Genomic DNA, 23,182 nt, shown 5'->3' with positions numbered 1-23,182 from the left:
TGAGTATAAGTAATAAGTTGCTAGAGTTACTTACTCTAGCAAGGTCAGTAACTGTAGCAAGGTAAATAAATCTAGCAAGATAAATAACTCTAGCAAGGTGAGTAACTGTAACAAGGTAAATAAATCTAGCAAGGTAAATAACTGCAGCAAGATAAGTAACTCTAACAAGGTAAGTAAGTAGGCATAAGCAATAAGTTGCTAGAGTTACTTACTCTAGCAAGATAAGTAATCTCATTCCCTAATTTCATCTTTTTTCTTGTTTCCATCAACTATTCCAGTTTATTACTTTATCACCAAACAACAATAAAATTCATACGTAAAGAATTTTTATTTGAAAATAACTAATTAATAAGAAATATTTTATGCATTCATTCAAAATTTATGAAAGAGATAAGTTTTTTTGGATCAAAATTAGGTCATAAATAGATCAATTGTGAAAACAATTTTGAAAACAAACAATATTAATTAACTTTTTTTTCTTTTTTTTTTTTTTGCATATAAAAATAGTCTACAATGCATGCTTTCTTGCAAAATGGCATGCATGCTGTCATGCAAAATGACATGCATACTTTCATGCATGCTGTCTAATATTTTATCGAACATTAGAAGAGTAGAGATTATCGATTATAAGTAATATCAGAGATAAATTAAATTTAATTAAAACTTTGTTAATTAATAATTACTATTATTTTTTTATATTCTTTTGAGAGAGAAAAATTTTTTCAATGATAATATTAGATAAGAAAATAAACTTTTTCATGTTTGCATTTGAGATATTACTTAGAATTATCACAAATATACTACTTTACTGTATAAAATAAATGAATTCAAATACATTTCGGTATGAATGACAAAAAAAAAAAACAAAAACAAAAACAAAGAAAAATTTCAATTTTCAAACTTTTAAAAATATAAAATTTACATCGTTGTCTTTTAAAAATAATTAAAATAAAAATTGAACAATAATATGTTACCTATCTTCTTTTTCCACTCAAAATGTCGCACTTTTCATCTTTTTTAATATCATTTGAAAATGATAACATTAAATTTCCTTTTTGTACCTTTCTCTCTCTCTCTCTCTCTCTCCCTCTCTCCTAGTTTCTTTTTTTTTTCCTTTCAATTCGATTTTTCTTTCCTTTTCTTTTCCTTTTTCTTTTCCTTTTTCTTTTTTTTTTTTTTGAAAGATATCATTGAATAATAGAAATTTGATTGATTAATAATGCTTAAAAGTTAGGTATATTTCATTTTTTTTTAATTCCTTTTTTAAATTTATTATAATAGTAAAGAAATTATTTCTTTTATTTTCTTTTCTAACTTTTTTTTTTCTCTGTAACATACATTTAAAAAAATATTTTACAAAAAAATAGAAAATAATCGTTGTTTATTATTATTATTATTATTATTATTATTATTATTATTATCAGTATCAATTGCAAAGTAAAGATATGATAATAATAATATTTTATCAACAAAAAAAAAGAAAAAATAGCGATTAAATTACTTTATTGTAATCAAAAATTAACAAAGAATTATTATTTTCATATATTTTATTAAATTAATTATTAATTAATTAAACGAATAAAATATTATTTTGAATGATAGCAAATTTTTTTTTTTTAAATTTTAGTATATAAAAGATATGCAAAAAAAAAAAAATGAATAAATAAAATATTTTTAATTTTTAAATGCAAAATTCTCACTAATGCATTATCATTTATAAATTCTATGACAAATTTTTAGACTAAAAAAGAAAAAAAAGAAAAATTTACTCTGAAATTTATTTATTAATTTATTTATATTTCTTTTTTTTTTTTTTTTTGGAATATTATCTTCGGCTAATAATAATAGCATAAAGCTGATAATTTTAAAACTACGCATCCTTTTATCCTATATCTTTTGTTCAAAATAAATATATTTAAAAAAAAAAAAAAAACAAATTTAAAAATGAAATTTATGCTATCATAAAATAAGAAAAATATAAACGATAAATAATAAACATTGCTATAATAATACTACAAAACAAGAAATAAGCAAATAAATAAAAAAAAAAACTTGTGCAAAAAATAAAATTTTTGTTTTTTTTTTCCTCTAAATTTTATTTTATAAATTTTAAGAATGCAAAAGAACGAATATTTGAGGAGGAAAATATAAAATGAATTTAATTTTATTGAGAAGAAAGAAAGAATTGAATGCAAATTATCTTTTTATTAGCTAATTAAAAAAAAAACTTTTTTTTCTTTTTTTCTTCTTAATTATTAAGCATAAATCTTCATACTTTGTTCATAATAAACTCTAACAGACATAAAAAATTAAATTCATTTTACTTTCATCATGAAATATCCATTATTTTTTACCCTCAAAATTTAATTACGAAAAAAAAAAAAATTGAGATTTCTTAGAGATTTCTCTTTTTTTTTTTTTTTTTTTGTGATTTAAATTATTTAAAACAACCTAATATTATGAATTTTTGCGAATTTTTTTTTTTTTTTTAACATTTAAATTATTTAAAATTATGTCATATAGCATTATTCCGGATTTCATTTTCAAGAAATCGGAACCGAAAATGTTATTTTCCTGAATTGAAAAATGAACAATGAATATAGCTGAAAGAAAAAAAAATTGAAATTAAAAAGAGCATCGTTGTGAGAAACTACTTGAATAGATCATCCAAAAATGACATCACAAAAGGAGATATTTACTTCAACAAAAAGGAAACAAAGAGAGAGAGAGAGAGAGAGAGGGGAGAGGGAAAAAAAGGGGAGGGAATAGTTTAGCAGAGAGTAAGTAAGTAAGTAAGTGAAATAATTGTAAAAGAAAGCAAATGAAAAAATTACTCGAAATGAAGAAGTAATAGTTGTAATTGTAGCTAGTAAACAAATAATTTGTCAATTTTATTTCTTTTTTTTTTTTTTTTTTGTTCAGCTTATTTCTTGGCTTTGCCTTAAGCTTTAACCTTAATTTTAGCCTCAAATTTAATCTTAGCAAACAGCTAACAGCCTAAGAAATTATCAAAATAGTAAAATTTTGAATAAGAGAAAAAAAAAATGGTATCTATTACATATCACAATGCAAGTTGAAATTATAGCACTTGAAAAAATTTAAAAGAACTATAAAATAGAATTTAAAAAGACGATTGAAAAAAAAAAAAAAAAGAAAAAAAGATTGTAAAAGGTAAATGATAAATGATTGAAGTTATGATAAGTAATTATTGAAAAAGTAATGTTAAAAAGTTACATGGAAAACAATAAGTAATCATTTGATTAAAGCGAAAAAAGAAAAAATGTGGAGTGGATAAGATAAATAATTAAAGTTAAAGTATGAGTAAGAGAGAGAAAAATAAATAATTATGTAAAATTTGAAAATTAATTTGTATTTTTCTGAAGAAGCATAAAATTAAGTTTTGATAGGATTATAATTTGAAAGTTTTTAAATTACTAGTAGCATGATAGGATGATAATTTGATAGTAATTTTATCAATTTACTTTTTAATTTTTTTTTTTTAATTTTTTAATTTTAATTTTTTAATTTTTTTTAATTTGAATAGAAAAATTAAAAAAAAAATGTGGAAAAAAAAAAAGAAAAACTGCAAAGCAATTGTTTACGAAACAAAATTAATCGGAAATGAATACAGGAAATATTTTCATCAATTTGAATTTAAATCATCTAAAAAAGAAGAAACAAAGCTATAAGATAATTAAAAGAAAGTAGAAGATAATTATGCAAAAAATAAATTAAGTAAATAAGTAAAAAGTTTAGCAAAAAAAAAAAAAACAGGAGAAAAAGGAAAAATAATTATTATAATTAAAATTTTTTTTCATTAAATATACAGTTTCAGCTAATATTTTAATTTAATTTAAATTGCTATAAAATAAAATATTTATGCTACCATTATCAATTTAATATAAAATTTGCTATGTATGAAATGAACTAATTTTATTTAATTGTTTAAAAAAATAAATAAAAAAAGGAATAAATTAAGTGAATATTATTAATATTTGCAGAAGAAAAGATTTATTTGATAAATATTACAAAATTTAAATTTGATAAATCAATAAATAAAATTATTAGCAACGTGAAATTATCTGTGAAAATAAATGAAAGTAATAAATTCAATAATATTTAATTCAAAGAAACGAATTAAAATTAAAACAACAATAACAATGATTATTAATTAATAATTAATAATATAATTTAACAATACACTGTTTATTAATTTATTCATTTTGTTATTATGCAAACAGAAAATTTCAGCAAGAAAAATTGATTACAGATTTGATTCATTTCTTTAAACTAAATATTATTGAATTTTGTTGAGTGGAAGACTTATCCTGCAAATTGTCATAACATAGCAAAAATTAAAATTAAAATTAAAATTAAATGAATGTAAGAATTAAATCAATAATACAATAAGTTTTAAATTCTTGAAATTTATGATTAACTTATTGACTATAAAATAAAACAAAATTGATAAAATTAGGAAAAGAGATATGATGCAAAAATTGAAGTGAAAATTTCAACAGTGAAATTAAGATTTAAATTGTGATTTGGTAAAAATTAATTTAATATATCACATATAATTGATTAGAATAATTTAAAATTTAATCGATCATAAAGTCCAACAAATAATTAGCAATTTGATGAATGAAAAGTAGTAAGTAAAACTAGATAAAAAAAATATTTTGTAATATGAACTGATACTCATTAATACTAATATGATACTAATATTTTGATACTAATATTTTACTCTTATACTAGATAATTAGTAAAAATAAACAAATTGATTTCAGGCTTTAAAATACTTAAAAAATATTTACTAAAAAAATTTTTGGGTTCAAAAAATGATTTAAAAAAAGAAATTTTAGGCTTTAAAATACTTATTTTTTCAAAAAAAAAAAAAAAAAAAAAAAAAAAAGGAAGAAAGAATTGCAAACTAAGAGCTAAAATTAAAATTCATAAGAATACTTTTAGATTATGGTGAAAAATAATGAAAAATTCATAAATTACTAATTCGTCTCCTATAAGTAATATAGTATTGATATCAATTATTGATAATGCAAAAATTTCAACAATTTTAAATTTTTGAAAAATTTGTGTTTTTTTTTTTTTTTTAAATATTGCATTTTCTGCAAAATAAAATGCCATTTTATGCTAATGCAAAAAAAAAAAAAAAAAGAAAAAATGCAAAATCATTCGCTTATCGTATTTATTTGTAAAATTTTATGATCATTAATTAACATTTTACAATAAAATGTATTGTTTGTTTGTTTGTTTGTTTGTTTATCAAGTCAAAAATTTTTATAATTATTTATTTATTTATTTATTTTTTTGACACATTTAAATATGCCAAAAATTATTTTGAAATATTGCTAAAAAATATCTAAAATTAAAAATAATTAAAATCAGGTTAGCTAGCATTAATGATACTGATATACTTATGTGTGATTAATTATTTCAAAGTAAAATGCAAAATAAAATTTAAAATGATAAGGCGAAAAGAAAAAAAAAAAGTTTTTAAATAATTTAAAATGATCTTTGTAATTTTATTGAGAAATGAAATAACTATAATATAGTTATAAAATAAATGGTAAAATTGCTAATTAATCATTTTCCCTTCTAATAATTATTTTTTTTTTTTAAAAAAAAAAAAAACTTTATGAGCTTAATTTATTCATCAATTAAATTTCGAAAACGATGAAGCAAGCAAATAAATGAATCTGAATGACGCAAATCTCTTTTATAATTATTAATTAATCATTTTATTTCATTCTCTTATAGAGAAATAATTTTCTTTTACTTCTTAATTAAAATTATTTCTGTAATTAGTGATTATTTAATAACTTTTAACTTATGTTACTGGTTTAACTTTGTAAAATTTAAAAAGTAAATTAAGAAAAAAAGAAATGCAATACAGATTTTAAAAAATTAAAATGAATTTATTACGTTAATGTTTATAGCAACTAAACCATTTATTTAAAATCAGAAATTAATTACTTAAACTGCTTACATCTAATTAAAAAAAAAATGAAATTACTGGATAAAATTTAATTTTACAAAAGAATGCATAAAAATTTCTTTTGCAAACATTATTAAACAAACATTTTGCATAGAATCGACTTAATTGATTAGGTAGTCTTTTAAAATTAATGAATTTAAAATTATTACTTGATATATTATTATCTTTTTTATTAATTAGCACTTAAAAATAGAATTAAAAACAAAAAATCAATGAGAAAAATTTATTCATATGAATGCATAAATTTTTTTTTTTTTAAAAAAAATGTTTTTTTTTAATTAAATCCAAATGATTTTTTTTTTTTTTGATACAAAACTACAAATGCTATGAGCCATCAATATTTATTATATTATAAATTTTATTTGAAGAATTAAAAATTAATTAATTTTAAGAATTAATTAATTAATTTTTTCTGATGAATTAAGAATTAATTAATTAGTTTTTTTTTTTTTTGATGAATGAATGCAACAGAAACTAGAAATTTGCATTCTTTTCATATTCAATCAATATTATATTAAAATTCATATAAAAATTAAATCTTTCATTTTTATTTTGTTATATTTTAAGTCAATTTTCACTTTCTTGAAGTGAAAAATTGTAAATAATAAAAATAATAGAAATATGTGGTTGATATGAGGCTAAGCTAAGCTATGATAAGATAAGATAAGAGATAAGATAAGATAAAATAAAATACTATTATTTGTCTTAAAAAATTTAATATTTGATAAAAAGAAAAATAAGATTAGAAGATTCTTTGCCTAATTAACAATTAATGAAATGTGAAAAATTCTAACTAAAGAAATAAAATTGATTTTTTGAAGAAAATGAAAAAAGCAAAAAAAAAAAAAAAAAAAAAAAAAGGGAAGAAAAAAAGAGCATTCATTAAAAATTCTTTATTGTTTTTTTCCTTTTTTCTTCATTTTCTTAAATTATTTTTCCATTCCTTCCTTATAAGCTATTTCTCTCAATAAAGAAATGAATAAACAAAAAAAAAAACTTTTTTTTTTTGTTTAATTTAAAGTATTATTCAATAATATATTTAAAATGTTAAAATATTTATTTTTAAAATTTAAAATTTTTATATTAAATTGTAAATGCACTCAAAATAAAATGAAATAAAAAAAAAAAATTTTTTTTTTCTCATTTTTTAACAAATTTAAATTATAAAATGTTTCCTTTTTTTTTTCCCCGAAAAAGTTAAGAAAAAGAAATATTAGAAAATAACAATAAAAATAATCAATTTTTAATTTTAAAGTTGGTTTTTTTTTTTTTTTTTCTTAAAAAAAGACAAACCAATTAATTAATTAATTAAATGAAAATGGAAATATTTTTATGTCAAAGTGCTCAAAGAGAAATAATATGTGTGCAAGAAGTGAAAAAGAAAAAAAAAAATGTAAATAATAAAATGAAATTTGCAGCAAAATTTACTTTTTATTTTAATAATAAACAGCAAACTGTTACTTAAAGTACAATTTAAAACCAATAAAAATAAACTTTAAAAAAAAAAAAAAAAAAAATGGAAAAAATTCTAGATATATTGATTTGTATTCAATATATTTACATATATATATATGTATGTCTATGCATCTATACAAATAATCAATAACTGCTAATCAATAATCGATAATCAATTATTAACCTTTTTTGTTATAATGGATTTTTTCAAAAAAAAAAAGAGAGAGAGAGAGAGAGATAGGTAGAAGAAGAAATTTGGAAAATACCATATTAAATATGATCATTCATCAGTACCAGTTTCGATGTGTGCAGAAAAAAGAAAAAAAAAAAAGTAAACAACAAATGAAATAATAGGATGAAAAGAAAAAAATTTTTTTTTGAAAAGTGAATAATTTCACCAAACCTTCTGCCCTATCATCATCACTCATCATTTCTCGAGCTATTTGTCACCATTGTTGTCAACTACCATTGGCAATTTTATGTATTTCATTTTTACGTTACCATCAATTTCTCATTCTATCAATCAATAATAAGCAATTTTTGTTTTTCAAAAAAAAAAAAAAAGGAATGAAATTTATTTATTATTTAAATAATTATTTATAATGAATGAAAATTTGCTTATAATAAAATGATAACAAGATTGTTTGATTATAATTAACATTGATTATTGATTGATTATAATGACAATCACATAGATCAAATTAAAAATAATTTTTATCATTGATAATTATGTTATCAATAAATGTTGCTATTGATAATATCCTCTGTCATTTGTCATGATAACGTTTTTTTTTTTTTTTTTTTTTTTTTTTTTTTTTTTTTTAGACAGTAAAATTAATTAGCATTAATACATAAACATTATCATAAACTCATGGAAAAACAAATTATAAACAAAAAAAAAAAAAAGATTAAATCATAAACAAACAAAAATTAAATCACAAAATATAAAAAGCATTATAAATAATCTAAAATTCTAACAAATGATATTAGTTAACATTAATGGAAATAATACAAAAGTAATAATTATTATAATTAAATTATCGAAAACATTAAAATCATTTATATCAAATGTTAAATTTATCTTTACTGCTAAATGATTACTAAAGAAAGCTGTATGTAAGTAAATAATCATCAATAAAGTAAGTTAAACTTACTTTATGCGACAATCAAATAACTTTGTAATTGGTAAATAACGTATAATGTGTAAAATGCTTGAACAATAAGCTATGCTGTTATCTGTCATGAAATTTTGAAATTTTTGCATGTAACAATTATTTTACTTAAGTTTAAATTATAGTTATAAATTATTACAACAAATTATTTGAGCTATTTCATAAATATATAGCATATTTATAGGTAAAATTTAGACAAATTTTTGCTACTTTTTATATGAATTAATAAATCATTTAAAGAAAGTAAAAAGTAAATTAAAACTTAATTTGATAATTAATTACAAATATCACTTCATTTTGCTCAAATAGTAATTTATTTTTTGAGAAAAAAAAAAAAAACGGAAAAAAAGTTGCAAAATGGAAGAAATTGAATTGAAAAAGTAATTTTTATTCATCTTTCTGAAATAAAATTAAAAAGAACAAAAAAAAGGTAAGGTTGAAATTTAGAATTTGCTCACTTACTAATTCCTTCCGTTTTCTTTTTCTTATTTCATTTCTTTCTTTTGATCTCTTTTTTTTTCTATAAATTTACTAATTTCAAATATAAAATCTAACAAATGCAAGTTTTCATCAAAAAAAAAAAAAACTTTGTTATTTTCATCGTCAAATTTATTCCATAAAATTAACACAGTGACCATTTGCGCATGGTCATCTGATCATTATCGAAGTTTATGATGGTCAGCTGATCACTGTTAAAGTAAACAGTGGTCATTTAGTTACTATCAAAGTAAACAGCAGTCATCTGGTCATTATCAGAGTAAACAGCGGTCATCTGTCACTATCAAAGTTAGCGATGGTCACCTGGTCACTATGAGAGTAAGCGGTGGTCATCTGGTCACTATGAGATTTAATGATATTTTTGCAGAAACTATTCAACCGCATATTATTAAATTAATTTTCTTCATGGCAAATTCATTGTAAATTCATTGTAAAGTGTTTATGTTAACTGGAATGAACGAATAAAAATAAAAAGTTTCAAAAAAAAAAAAAAAATGAAAAATGCTATTAGAATATATTGAAGAAAAAAAAGAAAAAACGAATATAAAAGGTAAATTATTTGAATTTTTATTAATATCAACGAGAAATAAAAGAAAATAAGAAAAAATTTACTTAAAATAAAGAGAAATGATTGAGTAATTTAATACTGACAATATTTTCAATCATTTTGGTTTCAATCTTATCAAATTTTTCCTTCATTTTTCTTCTTTTTTGTTATAATTAATTAATGAACACTGAAATGAAAAGAAAAAAAAAATATTGCACAGTCTATTTAGAAAAAAAAAGAAAATTTTAATTTTTGTCATCTGTCAGCTATATAATTTAAATCTAAAAATTTTAATTGTATGAAATTTAATTACAATTATTAAATTTAATTACAAATATTTTCGAAAGAAAATAGCAAAAAGTGAAAAACTATGGTAACATTTAAAGCCATTTTCTTTTTTGAAATTATACAACTTTTTAATTTTTCATTCAAATTAAATTTTTTCTTCGATAATTGATAATTGCGCCGATAAATTTTATTACTACAATTGTTATAAGCATTTTTACTCATGATAAATTTACAAAATGTAGAAATTATTTTTATCAATTATAGTTTAAATATTTATAGTGCTAATATGCAGATGAAACATTCTAAGCTGATAATGATAAGTGATAATATCAGTGAAGCTGATATTAGTAGAATAAAGGAAAATATTTTAAGTATTATTAACCGATAGTATATCCATTCTTACGAATATGCATTTTATTCATATTCATCTTATCATTTACAATCCGATCAAAGATTTCTTCTGCACAATTTCATTAATTGACAAATTTAATTAGCTTAAAAGAATTGGAAAGAAAAATTAAATTCTCGACATATTTTCGAGAATTTATTGCATAAAAACGAAATTTTTATGACACTTTGATAACAATAAAGTAAATAACACAAAACTTTATTACTTTATCTAACTGTTTACTATTGTATACTTTAAAAAAAAAAAAAAAGAGAAAACTCGGAATATAAAAAAAAAGTATGAATTTCTTAAAATTTTTAATAATTTTCAATTTTTAAAAAAATGGAAAAAAGGAAAAAGCTATGAAATTTTTTTGAATGCACAAAAAAAAAAAATTATTATTAAATTTGATTACTAATAAGGTATTAAATTCTTTTACAAATAATAAAAAAAGAAACTTCCATTTAATTATAGCAAATAAATAAACAAATAAACAAATAAATAAATAAATAATAAAAAAAGGGAAATGATATATCAAATTAATTTGCAATAATTCATTTAAATTAATTCCTCTTTATTTCCTCTTTTTTTAGCGCAGATAAGTTTGTTTATTGATGTGTCACACGCAAAACATTCTGAGTGATTGAAAGAAAATAAATAAATAAAATTGAAAAAAAAAATTTTTTTTTTTCTGAAAAATTTTCTAATTTAGAAAAATGATAAAATCAAAAAAATATGAAAAAGTATTTAAAATTTGAAAAAAAAAATTAGTATTTAAAATATTTTGCAACAGCAATTAATTGAAGACAAAAAAAAAAAAAAAAAAAAAAAAAAGGAAAAAATTTTTTGAAACTAATAAAATATACATTTCAATGTATTTTATTCGCAAATAATAGAATTTTTTTTTTTTTTTGAATTTAAAAAGTTGTTTAAACATTTTTTTTTTGTCTTTTTTTAAGTTTTTGAAAATGAAAGTAGGAAATTAGTTTAAAGTATGAAAATAAAAAAATTAAAATAGAAAAAGTAAGAAAGAAATTTGCATGGAAGATAAATCAGTAAAAATTAGTTATCAAAAATGAATGTTACAAAGTCCTATAAAAATTTATATTACAAGTTTTGTTTGTTTTTTTTACAAAATAAAGAATTTAAATCGTTAATATTTTAGTAAAATCAGATTATATCTAAAACTTAAATTAAATTAAAATATAAATATTAGATGGAATAAATACATATATCCATGCAACTTTATATTTTTAATTAGCATAAATAAAACTTTGTTTATGTTAATAAAATTAAATAAAATAAATGTAAAAAAATAAAAATTTTTTTTTTCAAAGATAATATTTTCCAGAATTTAGCTAAAATAAATATAACAAATAAACTTTTTTTTTTTTTGAAATATCTGAAAAGAAATTATTGTATTAGTAATTATAAATTTCCATTAATTAATATTACTGATAAAAATTTCTGATTATAACTAACATTTCAAAATGATAAACTGATTTTGATTATTTGAAAATTGTTGTGGAGTGAATTTAAAAATCTATAAGAAAGGAAATATATTTTACTTTTTTCTAATAATTAATTATCAAATTCGCTTTTGCTAAACATTTTATCAAATCATTAATTACTGTGGTAACTTTCAGCAAAAAAAAAAAAAATAAATTTTTCGAAAAATATTATAAACAAAATAATTTTAGCCTTTTCAAATAATAAATTATTTTAGAATTTCATCAAGAAATAATCAAAAATTATTATTTCACTTTCAGTAACATCTAATTCAAAGATAATTAAATTACATATTTTGTAAGCAAAATTGTTGCTATCTAACAATTTTGAATTATAAAAATTTTAATTTCAATTTTTGATTTCTTATATTTTGTAATTTTTCTTTCTTTTTGAATTCCATTATAAATTTTTTTTAAATAAATTTTTCGAACTTATTTTAATGGAATACTGATGGATAGGGATATAAATTAGGCGAAAAATAAGAATAGAAGCGATATCAGTGATTAATTGATATCAATGATTAATTACTTTATTAACATCAGTGATCAATGATCAGAGATAAAGAATTAAATTGATGAAATGAAAGCAAAATTGATTTTTTCTATGCTTAGATAACGCTATTATGGCATATAGTTATGAAAGTGATTAGCATGCAGTGATTATTTAATAGTGATAATGATAATGATATTGATAATACTAATGATAGCATTAGTGATAATGATAATGATAGCGATAATGATGAGTGCATTAATTATATTTGTGCACATTATTATTCATTCTTGCATTAAGTAAACAACATTAGCTAGTTTCATTATTAACTTTAGCTTAATTAACACATAACAAGTATCAGTGTTGCAGTATTTAAAAAATCTATTATTGACAAATTTAATTGTTATAATATTAAAAATCTGAATAATTTGAATAAAACAAAAAACATAGTAATAAATTAATCTAACTTAAATTATATGATACTTTATACTTAAATAGAATATTTCTTGCTTTCAACTTTGAAAAAAAAAAAAAAATTCAATTTTAAATTAAAAAAATTTTTGTCTAAATCATTGTGTAAACCACCAAACAATATGCTAATAAAAATAGTTTGAACAAAAAAAAAAAAAAAATTCAATTTTTTTGTTTAATTTTTCTACAAAAAAATAATTTATTGAATTAATAACATTATATTAAAACATTTGTTGCTAATAGCAAATTTAAGAATAAAAAAAAAAAAAATTTAACAATTAAATTTAAAAATAAATTTGACAAAAAATTTGATTGAAATAACTGAGGCATATAATTCTAGCCAGATGCACGCATATTTATATAAATGTAAATAAATCACCACTTTTCTTCTGCATAAGGTATCACTTGTCAAAGTTAGCTAAATAGGTTGACATCTCGTTGTGACACTCAATTATGCTTATACTAACTAGTAGTGTTAGATATTAGTATTATTCAATGACACTAGCGTGACATCAAAATAAAGGATTGACAGCTATGTTTGCAAGCATTTTGCAATTTGCATATTTTTCAGTAAGTTATGTGAAAGTTTTATTATTATTCAATTTTTATTCGATTTTCTCTTTGTATCATTTTTTTTTTTTTTTTTGAAACGAAATAATCATTTTGCTTCATTTCATTTCATCCTTTCCTTTTTTTTTTTTTTCTTTATTTTATTATTATTTTTTTTTTGAAAGAATAAAATTGAAGAAAAAAAAATATTTGTTTTAATCATATCAATCATTTCATGTGATATTTGTATTTTTTTTTTGCAAAAAATTTATTATGATCAGATCAAATAATTTGAATAATTGAAAATATTCAATTAGTTATAAACAATTTTTTAAAATATTCTTATATGATTGCTTAATTGAAAAATAAATTCCGTTTCCAATAAAAATGTCAGTTTTTTTTTTTTTTTTTCTTTTTTTGCTCTAATTATCAAATTATGCTTTTTTAAAGAATATATATCTATATTTTTTTTTTTTTTTTTTTTTTTTTGTAAATAAAAGTGGATTAAAAAATTACAAGTAATAATAGATAAAATAAATATAACTTCAATAAATTTTGATTTGTAGATGAAGCAATGATTATTTTTTCACGAAAAAACAATCAAATTTTAAGTATAATTTAATGAGATTGTATATATAGCATAATTTAGTAATAAATATTAACTCGAATTATAATTTTAATTTTATTAAATTATAATTTTATTTATTAATCAAATTTAAATAAATAATTGAGTGAATGTCATTGGTAGCAAAAGATTGAAAAGAATTTATTCAACTGAAATATTTCATCAAAATTTTGCATTTGAAAGGAAGCAAAAAAACCAAAATACTTAATCAGATCGTTTTTAAAAATAGAAATTTGTATGTTGTATGTGTGTGTGCATGCATGTATGTATGTATGTATATTGTATGCGTTTGTGTGTGTGTGTGTGTGTATGTGTGTGTGCGTGTATGTGTCTGTTTGTGTGTTTGTTTTTAAAACTTCTTTAAAAATTTATTTTAATAGTTCCTACTATAATGCATCAATTTGGTTGTTTATCAATAATAAATCTTACAATCAATTTTTTCAAATTCGCTTAATTTCAGTTTAAATTAACTCATTCAATAATATCAATAATTAAAAAAAAAAAAAAAAATAATAAATAAATAAATGAATAATTAAAAAGGAAAAATAATATTAAATTCTATCTCTTTTTTTTTTTTTTTCTTAAATTTTTTCTTTTTTTCTAATCTACTAACTAATAATTATTATATTTTCAAATAAATTAAAAAAAATACTACCACAATACAAAAAGTATGTAAAATGATAAAATAAAGTTTAGTTAGATGGAATTTTTAATGAAGCAGAAAATAATTACATTTTATGTAAAGTAAAAGTATTTGAAAAAAGTAAGTGCTTTCTAGATGGAAATACTCTTGAGATTGTTTATGCATTGAATAAAAGATAACTCTTGAAATCATAAATGGCAATCTAAGCATTGGATCAAATTTTTTCAATTTAAAGCAGAAGTAGGTCAATTTGAGAGAACAAAAAAAAATTTTTTGAATAATTGATGCTAATAAGATTTATAATAGAGATTAGCAATTCCATAAAAAAAGGTCAAAGTGACATTAGCTAATGTGATCACAGCTTGTAAATAAGCTGTCAAAGCGGTAGATATCAAACATATGCAAATGACATTGGAAAATATAATGAGCTTAAATTTAGAAGATGAAAAAAAAAAAATAAATAAATAAAAGATCACTTATAAAATTATTGATTGATTGGTCTGTGATTAATATTAGCATAAAAAAACTAAAAACAGTGATAGATATATTTGATTTATTCTGCAAGAAATTTCAAAAATTTTAAATTATTTTACGGAAAGAATGAAAAAAATTTTTTTGTATTTATGATGAAATTTGACGCAAAAAAAAATTTCTTTTTTTTTGACACGAAAATCTAAAATTTGATTGATGTGAATGTTGAAAAATAGGTGAGAAAAAGGTATCATAAATAAAGATTTGCGTCTTTGTCGCAACTCTGTCGCAAGGCAATAGAAAGCTAACATTCGCTTAAAGTTAAAAATTCCTATGAACTAAATTGATTTTCAAATTTTGCATAAACAAATTGCAAATGTCGGCATTTTCTCTTTTTTTTTTTTATTACTTAATCAATCAATCGATCAGTCAATCAATCGTTTTTTTTTTTTTTTTAAATTGATCAATTAGAATTGCTATTATTGGTTTCAATATTTTCTTCATAATTTCTATAATTTTCTTATTAACTTTCATAATATCGTTAAAAAGTCAATCAATCAATCTGTTGACAATCTTTTTATTAATTAAAATTCAAATTCGTATTTGTAATAAAATTTTAATTCTATGATTAATCATTGAATTTCTTGTCTATAATTTGATCTATAATTATTCGTTATGCAAAAATTGAAATAGAAATATGATTATAATATATAAACACAAATATATATATTGCAAACATTTCAAAATTCACTGAAAGACACATTTTTAAAAAAAAAAAAAAAAAAAAAAAAAAGGCATTTCAAAATTTTTTAATAATTTCTTTGTTTCATTTTTGAAATTAAACCATTTCAATTTTTTTATTAGCAGAAATAAAAAAATGAAAAAAAAGAAAGAAAGAATTTCCGTCCGTTCTATTTTCTTTAATTACATTATCCGAAAACAATTATATTATTTGAATATGACATTGTGTCATTCCATTTATTGCATTCTACCGGATTAGATTTCCGGTTATAGAAAAAAAAAAAAACATAATCCAAATTTAAGTAAGATTGTTAAATGAAAAATCTTTTTACTAATTATAATCTGAAATTTTTAATTTATTCATAAAATACTAATTGAAAAAAGAAAAAAAGAACATACATTCCAGTATAAATTCAGTGTAGCAAAAAAAAAAAAAAAAAAAAAGAAATTGGATAATTCTGAAAAAATATTTTCCACGCAATTAATTTCATATTTGATAAAATGTTGAAATAAATATTTAAAAAAATAATAATTTTTTTTTTTTTTTAAATTAAATTTTATTTCATTGATAATTAATGTGGAAGGATTTTTTTATAATAAAATGGATGGGTAAATAGCAGTAATTACCTTAACAAATTATACTTCAATTTCTCTTTTATAATTTATAAATGCCCTTTTCAAACTTTTTTTTTTTCTTTTAAAATGTACATTTTGATGGACAGAGAGAGCGAGAGAGAGAGAGAGAGGGAAAAGACAGAGGGAGGGAGGAAAAGGAGGACAGAGGGAGAGGGAGAGAGAGAGAGAGCGAGAGAAGGGAAGAAATATCTTCCAAAGAAATCAATCCACTGGCAATATTTCGCATCAAACTGATACTTATGGTAAGAAATAATAAAGAATTTTCTTTTTTTCCTATTTCATTTTATCAATTAAATATTTCCATAAATACAGAATTACTTGTAATAATTACAATAGTATTGGAATTAATAACTCGATTTATTTAATAATTACAGTTATACTGAAATTAATAACTCGATTTATTTAATAATTACAGTTATACTGAAATTAATAACTCGATTTATTTAATAATTACAGTTATACTGAAATTAATAACTCGATTTATTTAATAATTACAGTTATACTGAAATTAATAACTCGATTTATTTAATAATTACAGTTATACTGAAATTAATAACTCGATTTATTTAATAATTACAGTTATACTGAAATTAATAACTCGATTTATTTAATAATTACAGTTATACTGAAATTATTAACTCGATTTATTTAATACTTACAGTTGTACTGAAATTAATAACTCGATTTATTTAATAATTACAATATTACTGGAATTAATAACTTGATTTATTTAATGATTTTAGTTGTACTGAAATTAATAACTCGATTTATTTAATAATTACAATATTACTGGAATTAATAACTTGATTTATTTAATGATTTTAGTTGTATTGAAATTAATAACTTGATTTACTTAATAATTACAATATTACTGGAATTAATAACTCGATTTATTTAATGATTTTAGTTGTATTGAAATTAATAACTTGATTTATTTAATGATTTTAGTTGTATTGAAATTAATAACTTGATTTACTTAATAATTACAATATTACTGGAATTAATAACTCGATTTAATAATTACAATATTACTGGAATTAATAACTCGATTTATTTAATAATTACAATATTACTGGAATTAATAACTTAATTTATTTAATGATTCTAGTATTGAAATTAATAACCTGATTTATTTAATGATTCTAGTTATATTGAAATTAATAACTTGATTTACTTAATAATTACAATATTACTGGAATTAATAACTCGATTTATTTAATGATTTTAGTTGTATTGAAATTAATAACTTGATTTATTTAATGATTTTAGTTGTATTGAAATTAATAACTTGATTTACTTAATAATTACAATATTACTGGAATTAATAACTCGATTTAATAATTACAATATTACTGGAATTAATAACTCGATTTATTTAATAATTACAATATTACTGGAATTAATAACTTAATTTATTTAATGATTCTAGTATTGAAATTAATAACCTGATTTATTTAATGATTCTAGTTATATTGAAATTAATAACTTGATTTATTTAATAATTACAATATTACTGGAATTAATAACTCGATTTATTTAATAATTACAGTTGTACTGAAATTAATAACTTGATTTGTCCTTTTTTCATTCTTCTTCTTCTTCAATACATTTCAATCAATGTTGTAATTCACTTTTTTTTCTTTTTTGTTTCTGGAAAAATCTGAAATTAATTAGAAAAATAAACCTTTCTCATCCAAATTATTTTTTCCAATGAAAAAGAGAAATGTGAAATTGATAAAATCGATCGATAACTTTACCGCCTAATTCTGCTAACTTCGCATTACAATGCTACAACCACCGTCTAACGAAACAGCGCTATATTTTTGTTATTTTGTGTACTTTTCGATGCTTATTAACCATTATTGTGTGTGTTTATTTCCTCTCAAATTTATGAATAATGTTGAAAAAGAGATAATGAAGGAAAATTTGAGAAATTTCAAGAATTTCAATAATTTTCAGTTAGTTTGATCAATTCAAAATTTCAGAAACATTACATTTATTGAGGAAAATTTTTGTTTGTAATATGTGATAATCATTTCTAGTTTTCACATCGATTTCTACATGCATTCTCAATGATTGTAAACTATTTACTGAAATAATATTTCTTCTGCATTGAACTAATTACTCATTTTGATATTTTGAGTAAAAAAAAAATCCGAAGTTGAGAACATAATTTTTTTTTTAGGGTAATTTTACTATGTGTTGAATAATTTTTAATCAGGGATGTTTTCAAAATTGTAATCGTTAATTATATTTGCAAATTGTTCCAATTCCAGCACTCAAATATACAAGTGACTTAATCAAATAGTAATGAACTTGTTGGAATTACTTGATAGAAGTCTATAATTTTTGTTATTCAGAATTTCTCTTTCATGTGCTCGAAAAATCGAAAAATTTACCAAAAATTACATTTCAGCATAGTTCCGCAACCATTGAAAAGAACAGCGATAATTTTTCAACTGACCAACAGCTGCGGCCACAGCCACCAAAGGCAAGAAGAATGCCAAATATCAAAGTATTATTCGTACTATTCATATATGTTCTTACTTTTATCATCCTGAGATACACTTATTCATATTATGCTTGCACGCTGATGCATATATCTATTAATTTACAAATGTATTCTGATAAATCCTTATAATCGACAAATTTCAGGTGTTTTCCGGTTCATCACATCGAGACTTATCGGAGAGAATTTGCGAACGATTACAGTTGGATGTTGCAAAAGCATCACTTAAAAAATTTAGTAATAAGGTAATTTTCGAAATATATATTTTCTTGCTAAGGACTACTTTTTAGCCAGAGGAATCAATGAGAAATTATTTAGGAGACGAATGTTGAAATAGGCGAAAGTGTACGTGGGGAAGACGTTTATATAATTCAAAGTGCATGTGGTGAAATAAATGATCATTTGATGGAACTGCTAATAATGATAAATGCCTGTAAAATTGCTTCATCATCTCGCGTAGCTGCTGTTATTCCTTGTTTTCCTTACGCTCGTCAAGATAAAAAGGTGAGTATTAAGTTGTCAATTGTAGATATTATTTTTAAATTCACAATTTTAGCATATATTCTTTCTAATTAATTGACTAGGCTTATGTAATTTTTTCTTCACATTATATGCGTTACAATTCTCCCTGAATATAATTCCAAAAATTACTGTTGAAACGGGATACTGAGTAATCTAATAATTATAGTAAATGTTCATTAGGCAGCATTTCTTAATCAAGGGCTCCTCTGATTGGTTCTGAATAGTTTCAAATAACTCATTTTTCCACATGCACACTTATTTTCCATAATGCTTTAAACGTTTTCATTCAGGATAAATCTCGAGCTCCAATTAGTGCGAAACTTGTTGCAAATATGCTTTCCGTAGCAGGAGCCGATCATATTATTACGATGGACTTACATGCTTCTCAAATACAGGTTTTTTCTCATGTATTCTTATATACATTATTTATAGAGCAAATAATAAAATTGAAATTTATGAAAAAATAAAGATGAACTCTTTTGAAAAACAAGTTCAACCGAATAATGAATTTTATAAAGTTTTTCAGGGCTTCTTTGATATTCCTGTAGATAATTTGTATGCGGAACCGGCAATCTTAAAATATATTAAAGAATCGATACCAAATTGGCAGGAAGCAGTTATTGTATCACCAGATGCTGGTGGCGCAAAACGGTATGTGGTTGGATTTGATTAGTTAAATAATTAAAGATACAGAATTCCTTCATATATTCGTAATATTGTCGTACGAAGGAATAATATTCGAATAAGAAAATATATAGAAAAATAAATATATAGCTATTTCCTTATATTTTGCCTTCAAATTTAAGCTATATCCAGTGCTGTTTCTGTGCAATTGCAGAGTAACTTCAATTGCTGATCGCTTAAATGTCGATTTTGCACTGATTCACAAGGAACGTAAAAGAGCTAATGAAGTGGAAAAAATGACACTTGTTGGTAACGTTCGTGACAAAGTATGCTTTATGTAGTTAGCTGATATTTAAATTTAAAAAAGAAGTAATGGTAATAGATATGGATATTCAATTTTGCTGCAACTTTTCTTTGGTACTTTTCAGGTTGCTTTATTGGTCGATGATATGGCTGATACATGCGGAACGATCTGTCTTGCTGCTGAAAAGTAAGTATAGACAGTTTGGTTTAATTCAGTTATTTAATATAATTCTTTCGATCACCACTAGATATTGTACAACGATTGCCCTCGTTTTACCGTAATTATCAGGTGGAAAGCATTGTTTATTCACTGTTTACGGAGAATATATCAATATTCCGATATTCTTTAGTCCCTTCCACTCGTTTCCCGGATAGAACATCTGAATCGACTTCTTTGAGAAATGACGCTAACTGAAGCTGCATAAAAAGGCTTACTTGACTGCTATGGTTTTCATTTTGTCCTGCTGAGAATTATCTTACTTAATGCTTTACGATTGTTTGGTTGATAACCATTTAATAGAAGTAAAAATTTTTCTGCCTATTCGCTAGTTCTTTTTTTACTAAATACTGACTTTATTGTAAAAACGGAATTTGCATATGATTTCTAATTGATCAGTTGGTTGTTGGCTTTAGGTTGGTTGAAGCAGGAGCAAGTGCAGTGTATGGGTTTTGTGTGCATGGCATTTTCTCAGGGCCTGCAATACAAAGGCTGAACAATTCAGTGTTTGAGGCGGTGGTTGTCACAAATACAATACCACAGGAACAGAATATGAAAAAATGTCCTAAAATTCAGGTGTTTCAACTTTAAGCAATTTTATTCCTAATGTTAAGATTTTCCAAAACTTTAGCATTCAACATACAATACAGTGTTCTATATTAAAAATAGTAGGTATGTAGCTCCGTTTCATATTTCAATGTCTCCGTTATAATCATAATGTATTAAACATTTTTTGCTGGAATGATTCCAGTGATAACTTTTGTGAATTTACAGACCTGATAACATACTTAACAGTTAGTCAAGTATCTAAAGTTACAAATGATTAGTATGACTGAGTTAACGAGAATAAACACATAAATATATTGGATTCTTATTTGGGTAGCAATATTTGATGTTTGGTCCTTATTTGAGTAACAGTAAGTTATGGATAGTTATTATACCAATCAGATTCATCCTACTTTGCTAGAAATATCTCTAACCATATCTGTTAACACTTAAAAAATAAGATTGATCGTTAAGATACTTGCTGACCATTCTTATTTAGTTATAATTGATCACTTTTAGTGTCATGTTATGATTAGTTTACCGTCAGAGTAATAATCATTGTTCTTTCAGTGTATTGACATTTCGATGATTCTGGCTGAAGCAATTCGACGTACTCATAACGGCGAATCAGTGTCTTATCTTTTCTCACATGTTCCTATGTAAATTTGACAAACACTTCTGCTGATGTCCTACCATTGACGCTGTTCCTGAAAGATGAAGGTTGTTGGAACGAAAGAATTAAGTGTTATCTTTCAACACTTCTAGTCAATCTTTTCATTTATATCAAATATGCTTTTAATTATTGCATTGTCATTATACTTTAGGGATTTGTATTAACTTATGTTTTGCACAATGTATTCTAAGGATTACGATTAAATTATGTGTTTAATCGCTTTTTCATATTATTTATAGGGTAGAGTAGATAATATTTGACAATTGATTGATTAAGAAATAATTTTAAGCTTCTCAATTCTAAAGAAGGAAATGCATTTTATGCATTTTCATAGTAATTATAAACATATATGCTACTAATATTTTTTCTGGATTTAATTGATTCGTTAAATATACTTTGTTTTGATTACTTCATTTTTTTTATTAAGTAAACTCATTTCGCAATGGAATCATTTCTCCAATTTATTTTATTTATATATTTTATTTATTTTTGTTTTCTTTTCTGTCTTTTTAAGTGTAATCATTTCTGGAATATTACAGTGGTATGAAATTTCTCTGCTCGAAAAAAAAAAGTTTGATATATGGTGATGAATGCAATGAAGAAAATTGTTCCAGTGATGATCGGTAATACATTCGTCCTACCACGAACTGTGAATGTTTTCTGAGCATTATGTTGCAAATATTTGTGACTTTTTAATTGAAAAAAAGAAAAACGAGAAAAAAATAAAATTATCGAAAATGGCCAGTGGAGTGGTGGGTTTTCGGTTTTCCAAAGTTATAAATTTTTTATCTCATAATCGATATTTAATCTGAAATTTGTCACTCATCAATATTTAGTCTGAAATTTATCAGAAAAAATCGATGTTTACTCATCTAGATTTTTGGGCTAGAGAATTCGATTATCAGAAGTGTGAAGTTCCTTTCAAGCATTGTATTTCAATATTTTTAGCATTTTTTTTACCTTTCAATTTTTTTTTTAAATGATCACTTTTATATTTCTAAAAGGTGTTCAACAATAGGATTTTTTTTCAAAATTGCCATACCACTGAGTATTTTCCTTGTGAGATTCTTGGTACGAAATTATCTACCTGGAGAGGAAACAACTTTTATTTGTGCCAACCTTATGAGGGTTAGAAAAGGAGCTTTATGAATTGAATTTGGTTTCATCCTTAAGTTGTGGACTCGATCTATTTGTATGCTCAAATTATTAACATCTTAAATTCATATTTTTCTTATTTCAGGGAACTAAAGTTTTTTTTCTTTTTTTTTTCATTTTTAATACCGCGTAGACTAC

The 23,182-nt window shown here is 21.6% G+C and overlaps 1 protein-coding gene across 1 annotated transcript; it reads left to right on the top strand.

The window, feature by feature from the left end:
- Positions 1–18,995: 18,995 nt before the first annotated feature.
- Positions 18,996–21,879, top strand: Bm18194 (Uncharacterized protein; the record flags this gene model as incomplete). Its single annotated transcript, XM_001893985.2, has 9 exons — positions 18,996–19,010; positions 19,151–19,249; positions 19,323–19,508; positions 19,817–19,921; positions 20,053–20,177; positions 20,365–20,476; positions 20,579–20,640; positions 21,087–21,246; positions 21,787–21,879. 9 exons carry the CDS (start codon positions 18,996–18,998, stop codon positions 21,877–21,879), a joined length of 957 nt encoding a protein of 318 aa, XP_001894020.2.
- Positions 21,880–23,182: the final 1,303 nt, after the last annotated feature.

The sequence above is a fragment of the Brugia malayi genome (genome assembly GCF_000002995.4).
Source record: "Brugia malayi strain FR3 genome assembly, contig: Bm_v4_Chr1_scaffold_001, whole genome shotgun sequence".
Classification (NCBI taxonomy): domain Eukaryota; kingdom Metazoa; phylum Nematoda; class Chromadorea; order Rhabditida; family Onchocercidae; genus Brugia; species Brugia malayi.
Note: the sequence above shows the minus strand (reverse complement) of the source record. Positions and strands in the feature narration are given on the sequence as shown.